We start from the raw sequence: 19,043 nt of genomic DNA, 5'->3' as shown, positions 1-19,043 counted from the left end.
GATTTCTTACTTTTAACAAACTGATGTGTAAAGCCACAGGTTAACCACACGGATAATACAGGCAAGGAAATGAAGCTCTGTATACAGGGTTTGGTATACGGGGACATTTTGAAATAGGCATGAACTGCATATGCTTTCGTATCAACATATAACTAAAAAGAAAAGGTCTGCTAATCTCTCAGATGCATCATAAGTTGTATCATACTTAGGTGTTTTTCATTTAAGGTAAGAATGGGAAGAACAGTAAGAAAATAACCCACATTATTTTCGGTGTTTATCCCTAAAATAATTGTGCCGCCTCTCCAACCAATCCTGCCAGTATGTGGTGAAAAGAGTATGTGACACTTGGTTTCCACTATCTGACAAAGTGGCTTTTGAAAACAAAAACTACCATTTTTGCATTATCTTCTCTCTATTCAGCAGAAGTAGAGAGGGTGAGAAATAACATTGCCATGCAATGCATTTCCTACAATGTGTAGGCAGTACATTATCTGTTTTTCAGTAACAGTGTGCTGTTATAGATAAAGCAATGTGTTTTATTAGTTTCTAGTGCCAAACTGAAACGGAAAAAGAATTGGTTTGGAACAACTTTCTACACGGAATTAACTGCAGATGGAGAAATTAAGAAAACAGCAAAATCAAGTAGTTCTTCAAATCCCAAATGGGATGAGCAGCTGACAGTGTAAGTAGATTTTTTGGTTGTTTAATACAATTTATTAGAGACATGTTGCAGGCAAATATTTACTAAACTTGGATGCCTACATAGTTTACTCTGGCTGTTGATGTCTAAATGCAGACATAAGATGATATTTATCTCAAATGAATTTTTTTCCTCAATTCTTACAATGTTTTGAGAATATTTTTTGTACAGAGAGTGTTACTTGCATACAGTTGCTGTGCAGGCTTTAGTCTTGATGTTTGTTAGCGCTGTGTTAGCACAACTTGCTAGAAAGAGTTACTAATTGTAACCATGTAATTCTCAACTTTAAAAGGAAAAGAATCTCAGCTGGGTTAGTAGTAGTTATGAGGAAGTTAATTTCTTCCTCTGATGAGGAAGAAATATTAAGGGATATGCACTGAAAAACAGTTTACTGCAAAATGACCTTGCAACTTTTCCTGATAGTTGACCTTTTTAATCTTCTTATGGTTTAGTTTGGTTTAACTGTGCTAGGACTGTAGATATACCTAAATATGACACCGTGAAAAACTGGCAATCTTGCACTGTGCAATTGGCTAGAATTCTTTATTATAGAAGCAAGATTGTACTGGTTCAGACTTGGGTCTAGAAACAGGATAGCTACTATCAAGTGGCATTGAGCCTGGGCCGGTACATATCACAACATGTGAAGTGTCTATGTTAGTAGTAGGAGCTGTGCTAGGTTCTCATAGCTAACAGTGCTAGAGGGGGAGGAGTGGTACAATCTACCGAACTTTGGGAAACTCTTTGCTTGGGAACACTTACTTATTTACTCCAGACCTGGGCTGAATCAAGTAGGGTATTCATGTGCCACATTTCTCAGTATATCAGGTTTAGTGAACTTATTAGCCCTTTGAGGTATTGCAAAAGAGAATAACACAGTATTGGACCTGACGATGATTTCCAGGAGTTATTACTAGAACAAGTACCGAGCTACCGGTATGTTCACAGCAACCAGAGTTTTGCTTGAGGAGGCAGGTTTGATTTGCAGGATCTGGTGATTACCTCCTAGAAGTGAGGTAATTTGCGATGCATAATACAACCAAGCAGACTTATTCCATCATCAGTATTACTTACTTAGGATCTTACCCTTATATGTATGTTTAAGATATTCTGGCCGCCTCTTCCTCTGGCTAATGGAATGATATTGTTGCTTCAGTTGCCCAGTCTGTTTGAGGATAAGTGAACTTACCAAATTCTCCTCAGTTCTGGGGGTCAGAAGTATATTTTCTCTGTGTAGTTGTTGGGGGTTTTTTTCTTTTCTTTGTTGAGCTGGTCTTGTAGTAAGACTTCCATTAGAAGGAGGCCTGTTCAAAACACAAAAATATATTTGCTCATCTGTTTCAGCAAAAATGATCCACATTGTCCAACATGTTCAAGTGACTGTAGAGTTAGTCTCGTTGTTGGGAGGGTGGGGGTTGTTCTTATTGTTTTCATCAATACTGATATAACTTTCTGTATATATTAGATCAATACTGATGGATGTGCAGCCTTTGACTTTTTGCAGTAAAGTACTTCTACTCCCATTTTTCACAGCCCAGAGCACCCTTGCAGTACTAGACCCTGTACTACAAAACTACTCTTCAGGACCTAGCGTAGATTCCCATTTTCCTTCTTGAGCAGGGGAGAGATCAATGCCAAAGCTTATCATAATACTACTGTAATTGGGTCCTTTACCTCTCTACTTCCCTCCAATTTTTACTTTAGCTTCATCATTTGATTTTTCCCCTCTGATTTCTGTGAGTATGCGTTATGGTTTCATATATATTTGTGGATTCATAAAAGATGTTTTAAAAATACTTTCATGGCAAACTGACACCCATTAAGAGGGTTCTTCATGCTTGCAAGTAGCTGTTTGGTTCTTTTTTCCTTTTTAAAAAGTATTTAGTATTTTTCTTTTTAGGGACATAAACATATACTTCCCACCTTTTTCTCCTTTAATAATGTGAGATTTTAGCTAGAACTCTGGAATAATGAGAAATATGGGAAAATATGCCTTTCATAAATAAAAATATGTTTTACATAACTGAGATTTGAGTTTAGTGTAGGTTATTCTGGTACTTCTCAAATACTTTATGCTATTGTAGTAATGCACTTTAAGTTTGATCCTAAGTATAAATACCAGAGTGTTTGCAGTTCTTAGTTAAAAATTTCCCCTTGCAATACGAAAACTTAGTTCATAAGTATCAGGAAATACAATGAGAAAGTGAATTAAGTTCAAATACTACTAATTACAAAAACGAATACTTTAAAATCTGTATATATTTTTTAAAAAAATGTATTTTATGTGCAGGAATGTGACTCCACAGACTACGCTGGAATTTAGAGTGTGGAGCCATCACACTTTAAAAGCAGATGCTTTATTAGGAAGAGCCACTGTAGACTTGAGACAAGCTTTGGAAATACACAATAGAAAATGTAAGTTATCATGAAGGATATTTTGAATAAAGTAGAATTATTATTACTAATCTATATATCAAACTGGAAACCAGACTACTAACTACACACATAATTGCAACTGACTTTCAGTTGATGTCTTTACTTGTCTCTTCTAGAGATGTCTGTGCTATTGAGAGCAATTTAAATGTAACAATGGGATATAATACTTTTGAAACAAACAGAGTATGGGTTACTACAAATTAAGTAAAAACGGAAGTGATTAAATACAATGTTTTGTAGCAAACTAATAACTAATTTTCTAGAAGATCTGTTTTAGATTTGGTACCAAAAAAAGTTAAACTTTTAGAAAAACCATGTAATTTTTCATATTTTCCTTCTCTGGAGTCACTAATAAAAAGGCTGGATATTTTCCCTCATAATTTAGCTGACCAGCAATCAGTATAAACCATTGATTAATGAAACAATTGAGAACTTCCTTTTAGTACATTAGAGATTGTTTGTTCTATGTAACTTCTAATTTTAAATGTCTTTAATAGAATTAAAACAGGTCTTCTAATTTGCTTTTCAAAATTTTTTTCTTTAGTACAAGAAGATGGTGAATCCACACTTTAAATTCCACTCCAGAGTGGCAGTAGAATTCCAGCTAAACCAATCTTAACCTTTCTCACAAGTTAAACATACAAATCTGAGATCTCTGTTTAGGAAGGTGGGGGGAAAGGAGAGCCAAAAAAAAAAAAAAAGCTTAATTTTTCTGATTCTCACAGAAAATTGAAACAATCCAAAATTAAGTGGGGCTTCTTCAGTATTACAAAGATTCTGCACAAGATTCCATAGTTAAGAAGAAAACTTACTTTTTAAATAAGAAAAATGTATCAGAAAAAACCTGGGTTTTAATGATGCTAGCAAAAAAAAAAAAGAGATTAATTAGTATTTTAACTATTTCTAGCAAAATAGTTAATGTTTTTTTACTGTAGATCCAGGGGAGGTAGGATCTAACAACTTGACAAATTCTTTCAGGGAATGGTTGACTGAGTTAGTTGCACATTGCACCAAAAGTAATTTATGTGCAGTGTTTCTGATTTCGGCAAGTCAGTAGTTTGACACGTACTAGATTATCCAAGAATTCAGTGGTAGAATAGTCTGATTTGTAGACTTCAGTCATTCAATTATTGATACCTAATCTAAAATGAAGCACTTGAAAGGATCTTTACTCAAGAGGATGGAAAGGGGAAGTCCACTAAATGCAGAAATTAGAATTAGTGTGGTTACTTTCTCTGCTAAACACCACCAGTATTGAATTGCAGCCCACACACCTCACAGTTTCCTTGCCAACTCAGTTGAACTACAGCCAACTCTTGATCTGTTTTAGGAAGATAACCTGTTAAAATAGCAGCAATTAAACCAACCAGCTTTTGCACAAGTTAGGATTCATAAATATGTTAATTTAACAACTCTGTGGTAGGCTAGTTTCTTCTTTCTCCTCTTTGACGTAGTACCATTTTCCAAAATGCACATTGCTAGATCAATAATTTGGTAGACTTGAGAGCTTTGTACTTGTTCCAGAGATTTAAAGTCCTCTGAAATCCATTGTAATATAGCAGTGTGTGTCTGCTAATAACTGCTGCCCAGCTACACTGTTGCACCTGCTCTTCAAAGTTACAGCTTGAAGGTATCTGGCAATAAGTTATGGTAGCCTTCCCTGTTTTCATGTTTACTGTTCAATTACGATACATGTTAAGAGGAAAAAATAAGGAAATGCTAGTTTAATGCACAGGAGTGCACCATGAGCTTTGACTTGGAATGTTATCATATGGAGGGAAATATGGTAGTATGTCTTAAAAAACTAATCTTTTAATTTGAGACCACAATTACTGAAAGGTCTTAACAATTTTAACCTGATTAATGTGAACTCATAGCTTACCATGTCGAATTTATGACATGTAGCTTAACTGTTGTACTAGTAATAGTTGATTTAGAGAGAATTACGCAGCATCCACAGCATGTTTTACCTCTGGATTATTTATGTCTCTCTACAAATGTGACCATTGCTTGTCAGTCAGATTGAATTCTTTTATTGCACCATGTATCAATTATCTGAAAGTTTCTTTTGGTGAGAATAGTTTCTGATTTAATTTTTGCTTACCGAAGGCATCCTCTCTTTTACTGTTTAATCTTTGGAGTCACCATCTATGAAAATCCTAGTAAGGGTTTACTAAAAATAGCTTTAAAAAATCAGGAAGCACTCTATGCAGTCTTTGCATTTACTTCTTCCTCAAAAACATGTTCTCTTCAGTGGTCTTTTAGAATTAGTTTTGGAAGGTGATACAAGAAATGAACATAAGCTTTGGTTGTATAGTGAGGTTCCCAGTGACTTGTAGTATTTGGATGTGTACTTCAGAAGTTGTTTGACTTTAAGCCATCACATGTTGTGTAAGTAGTGCATAATTTCAAAGGGGCTTAGTGGAAATAGCAAACCTGGGAAATCATTAACAAGAAATTACTGAAACCACATGAATTCTATAACATATTTATAGAATATACTATATAAATGGTTAATTCATTTTTAAAATAAACTCTGTGTTTATCCACAGCAGATGTAAATGTACACAGCTCCATACTGATTACTGTGTTGATTTGAATCATCTGAATATATATTATAGAACTAAATATATGCGTCACATTTGTGTTGAAAGTCTCTTTTAATATGAATATGATTTAGAATTTAATATTTCCTTTATCCCTTCTCTCCTTCTCTTCCCCTACCCACCCCAACTCCATTTTTAGTGGAGAAGGTGAAAGAACAGTTGAAACTCTCTTTGGAAAACAAGAGTGGCATGGTGCAAACAGGTGAACTGACAGTTGTGCTAGATGGTTTGGTTGTTGAACAAGAATCTCTTACAAATCTCAGTTCATCAGCGACCAGTAAGTTAAAACAATTAAATCAAATGGTAATATTTGGATTAAGATTTCAAACAGATATAATAAAATATTTCTGTTGAATTTGTTTCTTACTGTTCAGTAGAAGTTCAGCAAAATGGTGAAGCTGTGCATGAAAGCAGAGATGCTTCAGCAAGAAGTTCATCCAGGTTGGAATTTATTTTTGTGTTTTATGATATATGATGTATATTAGCAAATTTTTCAGTTGAAATGTTTGGATTGTTTGTGTTTTGATGTGTTTCTTTTTGTTTGGTTGGGTTTTTGTTTTGTTGGTTTTTTTGTTTGGTCGGATTTCTTTTCATTTTTTTGAAGGCAATAGATTTTAACTGTTAAGGTCTAAAATATGTTGCCATAGGTTTTAGAATCATTACTTGTTTGATAATTACATAATTTAACTTGAGAAAATTAAATTGACACTTCTGTTCTTTGCTGTCAACTGATTGAAAATCTATTGAATGCTGCAGAAGAAATTAGGGAGCAGTGGTTCAGTGTGGTTTTATGTACTTATTCCATTTGTTTTCTTTTGTTGTTTAAGAAGTGTTTCTACTAATGTCTACCATCTTGTTGCAATGTAGCATCTGAACGGAAGGAAAAGGAAAAAAAAAGCCTGAATTACTTCCCTCTCACCCTTTTTAAGGTTTAGATCAGGAACTTGTTTAAGAGACTTGTCGAGTTTCGCAAGCAGTATTCATAACACTGAGGCAAAGGCTTTGCCTGCTCCACGCTGAAGTGGCAAGAAAAAGACTTTGGGACCAATTTAGAACTTCTTTATTGTCTTCTCTGTTGTTATGTCAGCTCAAGGACTGACTGGAGAGAAGTAGGAGTAGTTTTTTTGCTCCCTTACCACTAGTAAGACAAACAGGTCAACATTCACAACAATTTAATGTTACTGCCCTGCTCAGGTACCCTACGTGAGCCCCTTACTGTGTAAGTTATTGACACCCATTGGAGTGAAGAAACATACAGTTGCTATGAATTTGAGTGACAAGGACACATTTGTCCTTGTATGCTCGACTTGATTCTTTTTTTTCAATATATAGAGGTTTGTCTCTGTTCCCCGATGGGTGCCCAATATGAGGGAGTGAGAATAAAAAACTGCTTATCCTTTGTTTTCATTAGAAAGGTTTGGGACTGCTACAAGTGGTTTGAAATTCATCTGCATACCATTTCGAAACAGTAGTAACAATAATTTCTTTTCATTCAGCTGTTGTTGCTGGAGATAGGTCTTTTACTGGGATCCTGCTCTTGATGTCGATATTTTAATTTACAGTAGTTTTCAATACAACTATCCAACACTTTTGATTTGCAGTTTTAAAATTAAGAGAGGAAGAAAAGTTTTAAGGTAGCTTCTCTGCATGTCTTTCAGAAGCTAAATTGGGTTTGTAGTACAGAGTTGAAAAGGGATAATACTTTAATTCTCTGTTTATACTACTGGTTTGTAGTTGTATAAGGTAGCATGGGAATACTGCTTCTTCCCTTCTTAGTCTGCAAAGTTGGACTTCTAACTATTCTAACATTTTTGTCATCTGTTTAACTTTTCTTCACTATTTAGCCTCTATTCCTCGAGAAGATAGGGAGCTGGCACTGAGTGTAATTTTCACAATATGTATCTCTTGTGGGTAGCTTTAAGCATTCTGGAATAGATTTAAGTAAGAAACCAGTGTAGTTGAACAAAACTCCATTCACAAGCCCTCAAACTGCATTTATTTCCATGTGGCCTTGTAAACACAGAGCTGCCTGTGTATATTTGTCATCATAATGTCCCATCCTGCCAATGATGAGCACAGAGAAGCTCATCTTATTTTCCTTTTACTGAGGGAGAATTTTGTTGCTTTCTTATGGTATAACTATTTTTAGTGATATGACTAACAAACCTAATTGTTCCTGTTGCTTAATGAGAGAAAAAGTTTTCTTGTTCATAGCTGCACCTTGGAAGAGTTCCTCAGGCGTTTTTGGAAGATGTGGCAGGTGCATCAGTCTGTTCAACTCAATTCCAATATGTCATTACAAGAAAAAGAGGAAGTGAAAATGGCAAATCTTACCTATTATAAGTATCTAAAATACTCAAAACTAATTTTTGCCTTTTTCTTAATTGCTTTGGTCTTGCACTTGACTGTTACCCAGGCTGCAAACACCATTCCATAAACTGTTGTGGTTTATGGACTACTGCCATTTCTTTATTTGTTTCTATAGCATGATTTAGTGTAGGATTTGGTTTAGTTGCAGAACTGTTGTTTGTAATAACCTGAAATGATCTTTTATTTTTACCAAGATCGGCTTGTGACATTTCTAATGGGATAGACAATCAAGTACCTTCCAACTCTGTAGTACAGAATACATTCTGTATAGAAGCTGTTAATGGAGACAGCACACCATCTCCTACTCATGTTGCAGCCAGACCTAAAAATACGCCAGTACCAAAACCACTTGAAGCTCAGCCTGTCAACAGCACTGGTAAGAATGGGAGAGTTAAGAGAACATGTTCTGTGAGGCTTTTTTGTCTGATTGAAGTATACCTGGAGTTGGGCCAATTTTTCTGTACAATTTTTGTTGGATTTCAAAAATACCGAAAGGATGTTTTATGGCTAGAGTTTATAATCTTGTGTGTCCACTTTTGTAAATTTTTCTGCACTGACCTAATTCTGAAATGTATTGTGTTTCACAGTCTCCCATCAGTTCTTTTCTCTGATGAAGAAAGATTAAAGTGTCCAAAAACTTCCCTGTCTCTGTCCCAGATAACAAAAACGTATTACTGATTGTCTGGAGGAAAAATAAGATTTCTTTGACAATTAATTTGAGTAACTGTAGTTAAATAACATAAATCTGATTTAGTCAGTGAACTGTTGTGCTCTGAGTCAAGATGTGTTTAAATTAACATTTAAAACAGTAAAACAAGTGAAAATAAAGTATTTTTAAATTTTTGTTCCTCTGGCAAAACTTTGCATCTAATAATGACTGTACTTTCTAAGCACTTTGTCTTTTCTCAGCTGTTTGAGATTACAGTGATAGCAGAGAGAAAAGATAACCTTAAATAGAAATAGGCAAGCTGTTACTAAACAGTAGAACGGAGACTGTCAAACTTTCTGTAATAGAGTGGAAAATGTGAGTACAGTTGGAAGATAGCAGAAACAATTATGAACTTTAAAAGGTAATAATTAAATTAGACCTTCTCTGAAGCTTTTCTCTATTTGGAGAAGTTTAATTTGATTCCCCTCTCTTTTCAGCTTGAGGCTAGAGGGCATAAATATTATTTAGGCATTTCTCCCTTTTTCTTCAACAGTGGAGAGATCCATTTGAAATCTGTATGAGGATAGGATAATTGAAAAATAATTGATTTGTTCAAATGGTAATGGTGTAATCATCACTGAGCTTGTACTGGGGCACTGATCTAACATTTTTCAACTACTGTAGCAATTGGTGGAGATGTTTTTAAGGCAAGGCATAAAGCAGGTCTCCACTATTTGTTGATGACACTTTTTTCTTTTCTCCACTGTTGTGCTTAGCAGGATTGTAATTTTATGTGATATTGCCAGAATTGCTGTTTTAGGCATAATTGATGAGGTAATCACCTGATGTAATGTTTTATAGATCTGTTTTGGAGATCAACTTACTAATAGAGGAGATGATTTGTCAGTTATTTTGCTTCTAACTTTATTATGTAATTCTATTCACTCTTTAATGTAGATGAATTGAATTTTTTTTAACAAAAGCTGAAATTTCAGTTGGCTTTTTTCCTGTTTAAGTAAAGTTGTTGCTAGTTTAAGCAAAAGTTTGAGGAAATTGGATCAAATTGTTGGTGGTTATGATTTTTTTTTCATGTTGTACTTTCCATTTGCTTGAAGTAATATAAAATCATGACAAGTCTTAATGTAGTTAATTTGTTTTGTGCCATCTGGAAGTAGTGATGTATTACCCTGGAATAGCTGTGTTGAAAAAGCAATACCTTTAAAGATTTTACAAATTTGTTGCTGCCTGTAAAAGCATGCTTATCATTATGCATATCAAGAAAATATATATGGTGCAGTGATAATTCCTTAAAGAAACTGATTCACTAATTTAAATTAATTCCTGAGGACAGTTTTATTGTTTGTAGTTCTTTGACCTGCTTTTCTGACCGTCTGTGAAAGCAAAAAATTACTGCCGTTCTATACAAATTGCAAGTAATAAATAGAATATTTTTTTTATTTCTAAGAGTGTCATGCAGAATTAAAACAAAGGAACTCTTTAAAATAATCGAACAGCATTTTATAGACACTAGTGTAGGGTTAAATTTTGCAAATCTATATCATTAAGGTTATGAGTGTAGAGCAATTGTGTTGGCCTCAGTCCTTAGCATGGTAAGGTGATAATATGCTGTAGGGTAGAAAATTGTTTGAAGTCTATGTTGCATATTATCTTTAGTCCTGTAGAAGAATTATTCCAACTCCAAAACAGGTACAAACTGCTAAGTATAAATACGATTGTCACTGTATGATGTCAGTTAGTGATACAGAAGATGAAAGTTGTGAATGATGTTGCACTTCTTTTTGTAGGGCCTTGACTTTTAGTGATAGTCCTATAGACTGCCATACCTGATTTTGCTTGTCTAAGACAAGATCTTGTTGTGCTGAGATACTGTTCTGTTAATCTCTGCAGATGATTGGTATTGATGTATTGTTGGCCAAGTGGTTTTGGGAATAATAAAGCCTTCTTAGCACCCTCTGCCTGCTTGAAACCTTTTATGAGGTTATGCTTGCTTGAGTTGGATTACATTTATATTGTTCTTTAAAAGACAGAATTGATTTACTTTGTGACTCTGAAGTAATTTTCTTCAGTCATTGAACTATATAAAATGTGTTAGCCAATAATAATTTTTATATTTTAATCCTGCTTTTGGAGGGAGATTTTTTCCAAGTCGCACAGAGGTGTAGGGTTAATTGTAGGGTTCTGTACGTCAACTCTGAAAAAAGAAAGAAATAATCCGTAAGAAATGCCTCTTAGTTTTCCACATCTCAGAGAGCAATCTCATAATATTTGGTTTTTGTGTCATACCGATCAAGATTCTTTTTTGAACTTGATATAAGTGCAAAGTTTCAAAAAAAGCCAAACTGTTTTCTGGAAAGCAGATGAGTGCCTCTTGCTAATGAAGAGTAAGGTGTAACATTGAGTTGACCAAGATATACAGAAACTAAGAAATTACTTTAACAGGGAAGTGTAGAGAATGGCTTGCAGACTGTAAATTTTAACTGAAGGCAAATGCATTGTGACTTTTTGTCGTCTTAGACATAAGTGCTGCTTGTGGCATTTAAGTACAACTAAAACATAGTCCTTCCAATTTCTTTTCTCCAAAAGCTGGTAATTTGAAAAATAAATCTCATCAGATTCTGAGACACAAATGTTTTTATTTCTCAGTTAATGGTGAGTCATCCTCCTCTGCACCTGAAGCGGGTAATTCTTCTGTCTCTGAGGCTCCAATGACTTCAGTTGAAGCTCCCATGTCTTCAGATTGCACTAACACTACAGTAGAACCTCAGTCAGCAACAGAAGCAACTAGTTCTGAAAGCCACACTTCTGCATTACCTGCTGTGTCTGCTGGACTAGAACCTACAGCTGCAACAGACTGTGCTCAACCTACTGCTCGAAACAGTATAGCTGCAGATGCAGCAAAACCAAGGGAATCCTCCTCCACCTCTAGTGCATCTGCAGAACCTGTAAGACAGCAGCCTGGTAGTGCTAGTACAGAACCTTTGCCACCAGGGTATGTGATTTTGTTTTTAATGCTATAATTATGTTTTGTCTGAATGTTAGTATAAAGAAACAGACACTTAATTCTACACTAGGAATCAATTCTATACTGGAATTGTCAAATGCAGGTCAGGTGGCTGAGACAGGGTTATTTGATCTAAAATAGGATTTGTGCTGATACTATAACTGGCTACTCTTGTCCCAGAAAGTAACAGCTGATAACTGGTTTGCTGAGATGGTATTGTGATCTCAATAGACAAACTCTTGGGCACTATGGATGTGAAGACTTTTCATTTCATATATTCAAACTTATTTGGGCTGTAATTTGTTACTCTTTTATTACGTAAACTGTGCGAATGTTGTAGGAACCAAAACACAGAGAAGTGAAAGTCATTAAACTAGTTTATAAATCCTCTTAGGTGCTTCTCGTGTAAGGATAGCTAGAATATTTTAATTTTACCAGACTGTTAGAAACCTCTTCTATAGTCTTAAATACAAAATTAAAAATGAAAATATAGTACATACTCAAGTGTGTGTATATATATATATATATATATATATATATATATATATATATATAACTTAACATTTTTTTATAGATGCTTTCATGTTTGGGTGAAAAATTATCTTCAGTAACTAATTGGAAATACTGACATTTCCATAATATTGTAAATATTAACTATTTTAGCATTTTCTGATCCCAGAAATTGTTTCTTAACCGAGACTGTGTACACCTTGTGTCATTGTAGCTGATCTTTCAGAGAGCCTCTCATGTACCTGCTCCCTGTGAAGAAGGTTCAGTAATTATTAGTGACGCTTCACTTGAGTTTCTGCAGTTAGATAAACATGAAAACAAACATTTTAAAATATAGAAATATATTTTTATATATAAATTGTTGAGGAAGAGTTACCTTGTTTTTAACTTTTTAACTCTGACAATGGAAATTTTTTATAGGTGGGAACTCCTGTGTGTATCCCCCCTTCACACACTTTTTTTTAAATTAATTACATGCTTTCCCATTGAGGACAGGATCATGAGTTCCAGGCATAGTACACACTATGGCCAAATGCATTTTTTCATCATTCCTCCCTGATCACGTTTCCGTGTGTGGTTCCCCATGCCCCTCTCCACTCCACCCCCCAGTCTAATTGAGTCTCCATTATGTCTAGCCATAGTAACTCTGTAAAACGGTGCTTCTCCTCTCCTCTCTTCTCTTCTTGAAATCTTAACATGTAACCTCTTAAACTGCAGAAAACATTTTGCAGGAGTTTTATAGTGTACACTGTAATAGTGAGGAAATGCACACCCAGACCAGTGAGAAGGAGGCTAGGTGTTCTCCCTGCGTTTTGAGGAACTAATTATGTATATATGTAAGAAAACCAAACATATATCATGTATCAACTGCAGATTTTTATTGCATTATGGTAGTTCTCACCATCATGAAACTTTAGTTCTTGATAATGTTTGGTCCTAGCTCCATCTTCAATGTAAGTTTGCTTTGCAAAACTTAAACAGAAGAAATAATCCCCAGGGATTACCAGGATAGGAAATAGAAACACAGGAAAACCATCTGATAGCACACACTTCAGGCTCACTCTGAAAGATGCTGTTGTTTGTTGGATATAGGAAACAGAACTTCAAGATTTAAACTCCCTCTTTTTTTGAGAGAGGCATGAACTTGGAAATGCAAAGAATGCATCTCTAAGCACTTTTTGAATGAGGTTATTTTATCATTCAAGTATTGAGCAGATAATTAATTACTTTGTTCTCAGATAGCTTAAATATAACTTGAAAGTGCTTGTGAATATTGACGTATACTCATTTTATGTGCCAAGTTCTTTGAAGAAGTCTTTATGATGATATCAGTTCAATAGAAAGTAACTGATACACATTCTAGTGTGAATTTTCTTCAGAGTTCTAGAAAGAGTTTTGGATCCTGATATTTTCATTCAATACCAAGGTACTTTTTTGTCTTAATGGGATGTCCCAAGGAAGTATTTTCACCTTGATTTATGTGAAAGTCTCTTTGTCTTGAAGGTGGGAGCAAAGAAAGGATCCTCATGGTAGAACCTATTATGTTGATCACAACACACGAACTACAACGTGGGAAAGACCACAGCCCTTACCTCCTGGGTAATGTAGACATTTTTGAATTCAATATGATAAATATACTATTTTTTTATTTGTTTGTTGCAGGACACAAACAGCAGCTCATGAAAACTGTATCATATAATAAGAAATTCTAACTTTCATTTAATGCGGAATTATAATAATTGTAGCTATTGTTATAGGAATGTTGGTACTGTGTTTGTCACTTGTTCTGAGCACTTGTTCAAATACAGCTACTAAAGTATTTTGTTCTTCCTTTAAAACTTAAACATAAAATAATGCACGTTTGACTACCTTTATTTAGGTGGTGCCACTAAGTGTAGTGCACTGATTCCAAACCTCAGATTTCCCAGCAAAGTGTTTTCTGTGGAATCTGCCAACATTACTTGCAGTCACAGAAATTTACAAAGCTAAAAATGCAGTGACAGAGAGCTGGGCATGCTACTGCTTGAAGTATGTGCTCTGTGTAGTTGTTCTTCTACCAATTAAGTTGGGGAGTACTTTTGTGTCCTTTAGAAATTTAAATCATGCCTGTGACTCCAGTAGTTCATTCAAGCACTGCCTAGGAATTTAAGCATAAAAAGAATATCAGCTAGTAACATTACTGAAAAATTTAGCTGTTAACATTTGCGTTTCCTGAAAGCTGGGAAAGAAGAGTTGATGATCGTGGGAGAGTTTACTATGTGGACCACAACACCAGAACGACAACGTGGCAGCGACCAACAATGGAATCAGTCAGGAACTTTGAGCAGTGGCAATCTCAACGGAATCAACTGCAGGGAGCTATGCAACAATTCAACCAACGATACCTCTACTCGGTAACTTTTACATAAAATTTAGGAATTAGTAGAGAGGTATAGGTATACTTTTTGTTCTTTAACTTTAGAAAAAGTGATTTTGTAACTATTCAACCAGATGTGTTATGAGACGTTCAGCATCAGTAATTCAGATTCTGATTCTTTTGAAAGATGCTAACGAAAATCGTCTACAAGGGCAGAAAGTACTCCCTTCTGAGTCTGTTCCCTAATGGAGCTTTGTGTACTGCATTTTACTTAAGATTTTTCATTACAGTAATAAGAGGTAAAAATAAAGCAGTCCCTTAAACTGAAAAGGAACATAAAGGCTGAGTTATGGACATTTTGAACATTAAATGGCCTTCAAAACTCTTTAATGATTAGGAGTCATTCATTAATACAAGTGGCAATTCTTTTACTTTGAGCTTACTTTTGAAGCTTATGCACCTGGTTCAGCTCTGGAATTTCCTACATGGTTTTCCATTTCTCTCAAATAGTTGCTCACTTCTGCCTGAAGAAAATATGAGTAGCTTCAAAGAGGATATTTCTTGAGCCAGATTTTCCCATCTGTGATTGGATAAATAGGATAGTTGTTTTTTCAGAGTTAAGAATGATGGTACTTGCATGTCACTATCACTCTAAAGAGTACACTTTAAGAATTGTGCTTGGCCTTTTAAAAAATGATCCAATCCCAGAGACTTTCTAAGTGATATGTAGTAAAGCTGGAGTGTTTTAAAGAAGAAACCATTGAAGTACAAGTCTAAAACAGTTTCATTGGAATAGGACTCTATGCATTTGCAGATCTAACTTTGAATTTGATGGATTTTATTCACATACACCTCTGAAGTAAAGGATGCTGCAGTATTCTTACATTTAAGAGTTCTCGACCTCTCATTATCTAATTGGACATTCTGTCTTGTCACTAGCAATAGCAGAAACATGCATCACCACTAGTTAACTCCTGGAGCTCTGCATCAGAGTCAATTTGTCTTATGCAATTAGAGAAAGATAGAATGGTCAAGGCTGGAAGGGACCTCTGAATGCTATTTAGTCCAATGTCCCTGCTCAGACAAGACCACCTACAGCCAGCTGTCCAGGACTGTGTCCAGATGTCTTGTAAATATCTCCAAGGACTGAGACTCCACAACCTCCCTGGAAACCTTTGCCAGTCCTGTCACCCTCACAGTAAAAAGTGGTTCCTGATGTTCAAAGGGAACTTCTGTGTTTCAATGTGTGCCCATTGCTTCTGGTCTTGCCACTGTGCACCAGTGAAAAAAGCCTGGCTTCATCCTTTTTGCACCCTCCTTCAGGTACTTATACACACTGGTAACTTTCAATGCAAATCTGAGAATCACTACTGAAACACATCCAGCCAAGAACTCTTCCTGACCAACTTTTTGTACTTGTGTACTACTTTGATCAGAGAAAACTCCCACTTTTCCTGATGCCAGTATGGGTTTTTTTGAACTGGATTTATTCTTTCAGGGGACAATACATTTTTAAAATTAAATTATGTTTCTTCCTTCATTAAATGATAACTCTAACTGAAAACCACACTCATTTCTTAAAATGTTCCATCTGACCTTAGAATCATTAAATGAGGATTTGTTTTGTGAGGCAGAATATACTTGAAGGAAGAATTCTCTTTAGAATTCTGTTTTCTAAGTATTATATCAGTTGCATAAATAGAACTCCAGTTTGTTGGGGGGAAAAAAAAATGACATTATATTGAAAAAAGTGTAAGTTTTTTACTTTAGCGTTTCTGTATACTTTTCTTCTAGAATAGTTAGGGTCAGACTCTAGCTAACTTTTCATCCTCTGATGACGTACCAAGACTCTGCCTATCTAGCAGTTTATGATTGAGATTGTATTTTATTTTTTGGGAAAAAATAGATGAATATTTTCAGTGAGTAAGAGAATGTTTCAATCACCTTGAGTGGTCAAAGCTAAACTATGTAAAGGAAGGAGAGTAGATAGGCTGTAGTTATTTTAGTTACTTTCATTTTTACCTGGATTAATTTATTGTAGTCCTTTCAGTATTGAATCTGCCTCATCCCATGCCACTGCCTACTATTGTGTGTGGCCAGCAGCCACACACAAATCCTTGGGCCTATTAAGAAGGTTGGAAATCTCTAAACTGTGCCACTGTTCAGTTATTTGGCAGACAGCATTTTGCTTTTGTGCACTATTCTTTTTTTATACTCACCACAGAGAAGTCTTTGGTTAGAGGGTCATTGTGATTGTGTAGTCTCAAAAGCAGAAAAGGCTAACTGCATTTGCTGCTGAGATAATGATAATTCTCTGTTCACATGTAGTAGCTGGTGGTTGGAACAAATACGCAGCTTGGTTTTGAGTGTAACTAAATGTATTTCCTTCTGATTCTTGCTCTGTTTCTCTTTCACAGGAAAAATATCATAGATTTGTTTTGCCTGAATTTGCTGTTGTAAACCCCTAAGTGGATTTGACTTTTTGTACTGCAAATGCTATAAAGCTGTATTAGTAGCAAGGTGTTCCTAAGATACTCTTTGGTTCCCATGTATCAAAATTCCATTCTGCACATACACATGAAAAAATTTTGTGTCTACAAAACTTTAGGGGTGGATGCTTTTAGTTATAAATCAGAGCATGGATCCTACAGTCTGTGGGATTTCTACCTTTTGTTTTTATTTCCCTATGCTTTGTATTTTTGGGAGCTACTGGGGGACTTCTACAAGGTTACAGTATATTATGAGCTTAGCGTGGTTTTACATAATAACCTAATCCGTTTTTTTCTTTTTTTTTTTTTCCTTTTAACCTTACCATATGTTGGTATAATTTTACCCATCAGCATATTTTAACAAATGCAGCTGCATTTTCAAAAAATGATAAAGTCTGAAAATAGCCAAACATCCAGAGAAGTCATCGTGTATTGAGGAAGCAAAACCCCTTATGTTGGCAGTATTCTCTGTGCTTGCAAATGTTTATTATGGTAAAACGTGTTCTTAAGCAACAGCATTGTGCTTATCTGCTGATACATGTTTCCTCAAAGCTTTGATGAACTGTACCTCTTTGTGAGACCTTGCCTCTCAAGTTTGCTGTAGGAAGGGAAAGGGATACATTGGGTTGGAAACAGTGGAGGCAAGTGTGCAAATCATATCTTATTATCATATAATCTATGTTTCTTTGCAAAACCAGATGAAAAATTACATGATTTTTTTTTTTCCAGAATGAATAGTTTGCAGAGCTAGCAATAATTTTAAAACACATTAAGAAAAAAAATAGGATTAATATTTGGCCTAACAGAAAGTCCTCTTGTTTTTAAATAGGCTTCGATGTTGTCAGCAGAAAATGATCCACTTGGGCCTTTACCACCAGGTTGGGGTAAGTTAATTAGCTGTTGATTTCAGGAAGTGACAGTTACAGAAATTTGGAATGCAGTTGTTCTATACTGACTTTTTTTCTTTTCTTTTCTTTCTTTTTCTCCCTTAGAAAGGAGAGTGGATTCAAATGATAGGGTGTATTTTGTAAATCATAACACAAAGACAACACAGTGGGAAGACCCTCGAACCCAAGGGTAGGTGTGTATATAAAAAAAGATCATGCTTAATTCTTTTTTATCCTGATATGGGAGAAACCACACTGTCTGAAATTTCTTCTGCAGTTTACAAAATGAGGACCCTCTTCCAGAGGGCTGGGAAATCAGATATACCAGAGAAGGTGTCAGATACTTTGTTGATCATAATACAAGAACGACCACATTCAATGATCCTCGTACTGGGAAATCTTCTGTGTAAGTGAGAAACTAAATATCTTTTTGAATGTTTTTACCTTGTTATAGTTTAATAGTGAAGTTTTCTCATACTATAAAACAATCTACAGTTTTAGATGGAATTACACACAAAATTATGAACAAATTCTTGTTATATAAATTTAATCTTCTTTTAAGCTTTAATTGTCAATTTATTTATGACACCCTTTGCTGTACTGCTCTGATGTTCAATAGTTTTTATACACTTTTCGAATACCAAGATTTATAATAATTTTATAAATAGGGAGGGAGGGAAAGTGAGGTAAGCTTGAATATTGAACTAATGGAAGTAACAGTTACACTTTTTAAAGAAATAACAAATGATCATTATGAGTATTGCTTATAATTATACACACTCCAGCAACAATAATGTGTAAACAAAGTAGTTCTGAATACTTCTCAAAAAGTTTGCATAAAAAACTTTAAAATAGTTTAGTTAGAAGTACTGACCTAACCTATAGTGGCTGTCTTTGTCTTTTATGTAGGGTAGGGCTTCTGATGACATGTTGATGATCTTTCATTCAAAGAGCCTGTAGTGTTGCACTAGAAAGTCCTTCATAGTTCCACAAGCAGCTGAATTTATGAAGCCTAGCT

General features: G+C 35.0%; 1 protein-coding gene across 4 annotated transcripts in view; it reads left to right on the top strand.

Moving 5' to 3' along the window:
- The window catches only part of WWP1 (WW domain containing E3 ubiquitin protein ligase 1), a 58,727-nt gene that overhangs the window by 24,085 nt on the left and 15,599 nt on the right, over positions 1–19,043 (top strand). For 2 of the 4 annotated variants that reach the window (XM_032697061.1, XM_032697053.1), the window contains exons 3-13: positions 544–682; positions 2,991–3,115; positions 5,882–6,019; positions 6,117–6,183; positions 8,307–8,488; positions 11,426–11,771; positions 13,797–13,892; positions 14,512–14,686; positions 17,968–18,022; positions 18,131–18,215; positions 18,303–18,431. In XM_032697061.1, the coding sequence (XP_032552952.1) occupies positions 544–682; positions 2,991–3,115; positions 5,882–6,019; positions 6,117–6,183; positions 8,307–8,488; positions 11,426–11,771; positions 13,797–13,892; positions 14,512–14,686; positions 17,968–18,022; positions 18,131–18,215; positions 18,303–18,431 (1,537 nt within the window). Of the gene's footprint in view, positions 1–543; positions 683–2,990; positions 3,116–5,881; positions 6,020–6,116; positions 6,184–8,306; positions 8,489–11,425; positions 11,772–13,796; positions 13,893–14,511; positions 14,687–17,967; positions 18,023–18,130; positions 18,216–18,302; positions 18,432–19,043 lie in introns of those variants that run through there. The other 2 variants (XM_032697069.1, XM_032697079.1) reach the window with 2 other exon arrangements.

This window comes from Chiroxiphia lanceolata, chromosome 1 (assembly GCF_009829145.1).
Source record: "Chiroxiphia lanceolata isolate bChiLan1 chromosome 1, bChiLan1.pri, whole genome shotgun sequence".
In the NCBI taxonomy this organism is placed as follows: domain Eukaryota; kingdom Metazoa; phylum Chordata; class Aves; order Passeriformes; family Pipridae; genus Chiroxiphia; species Chiroxiphia lanceolata.
This window is presented reverse-complemented; position numbering and strand designations above follow the sequence as displayed.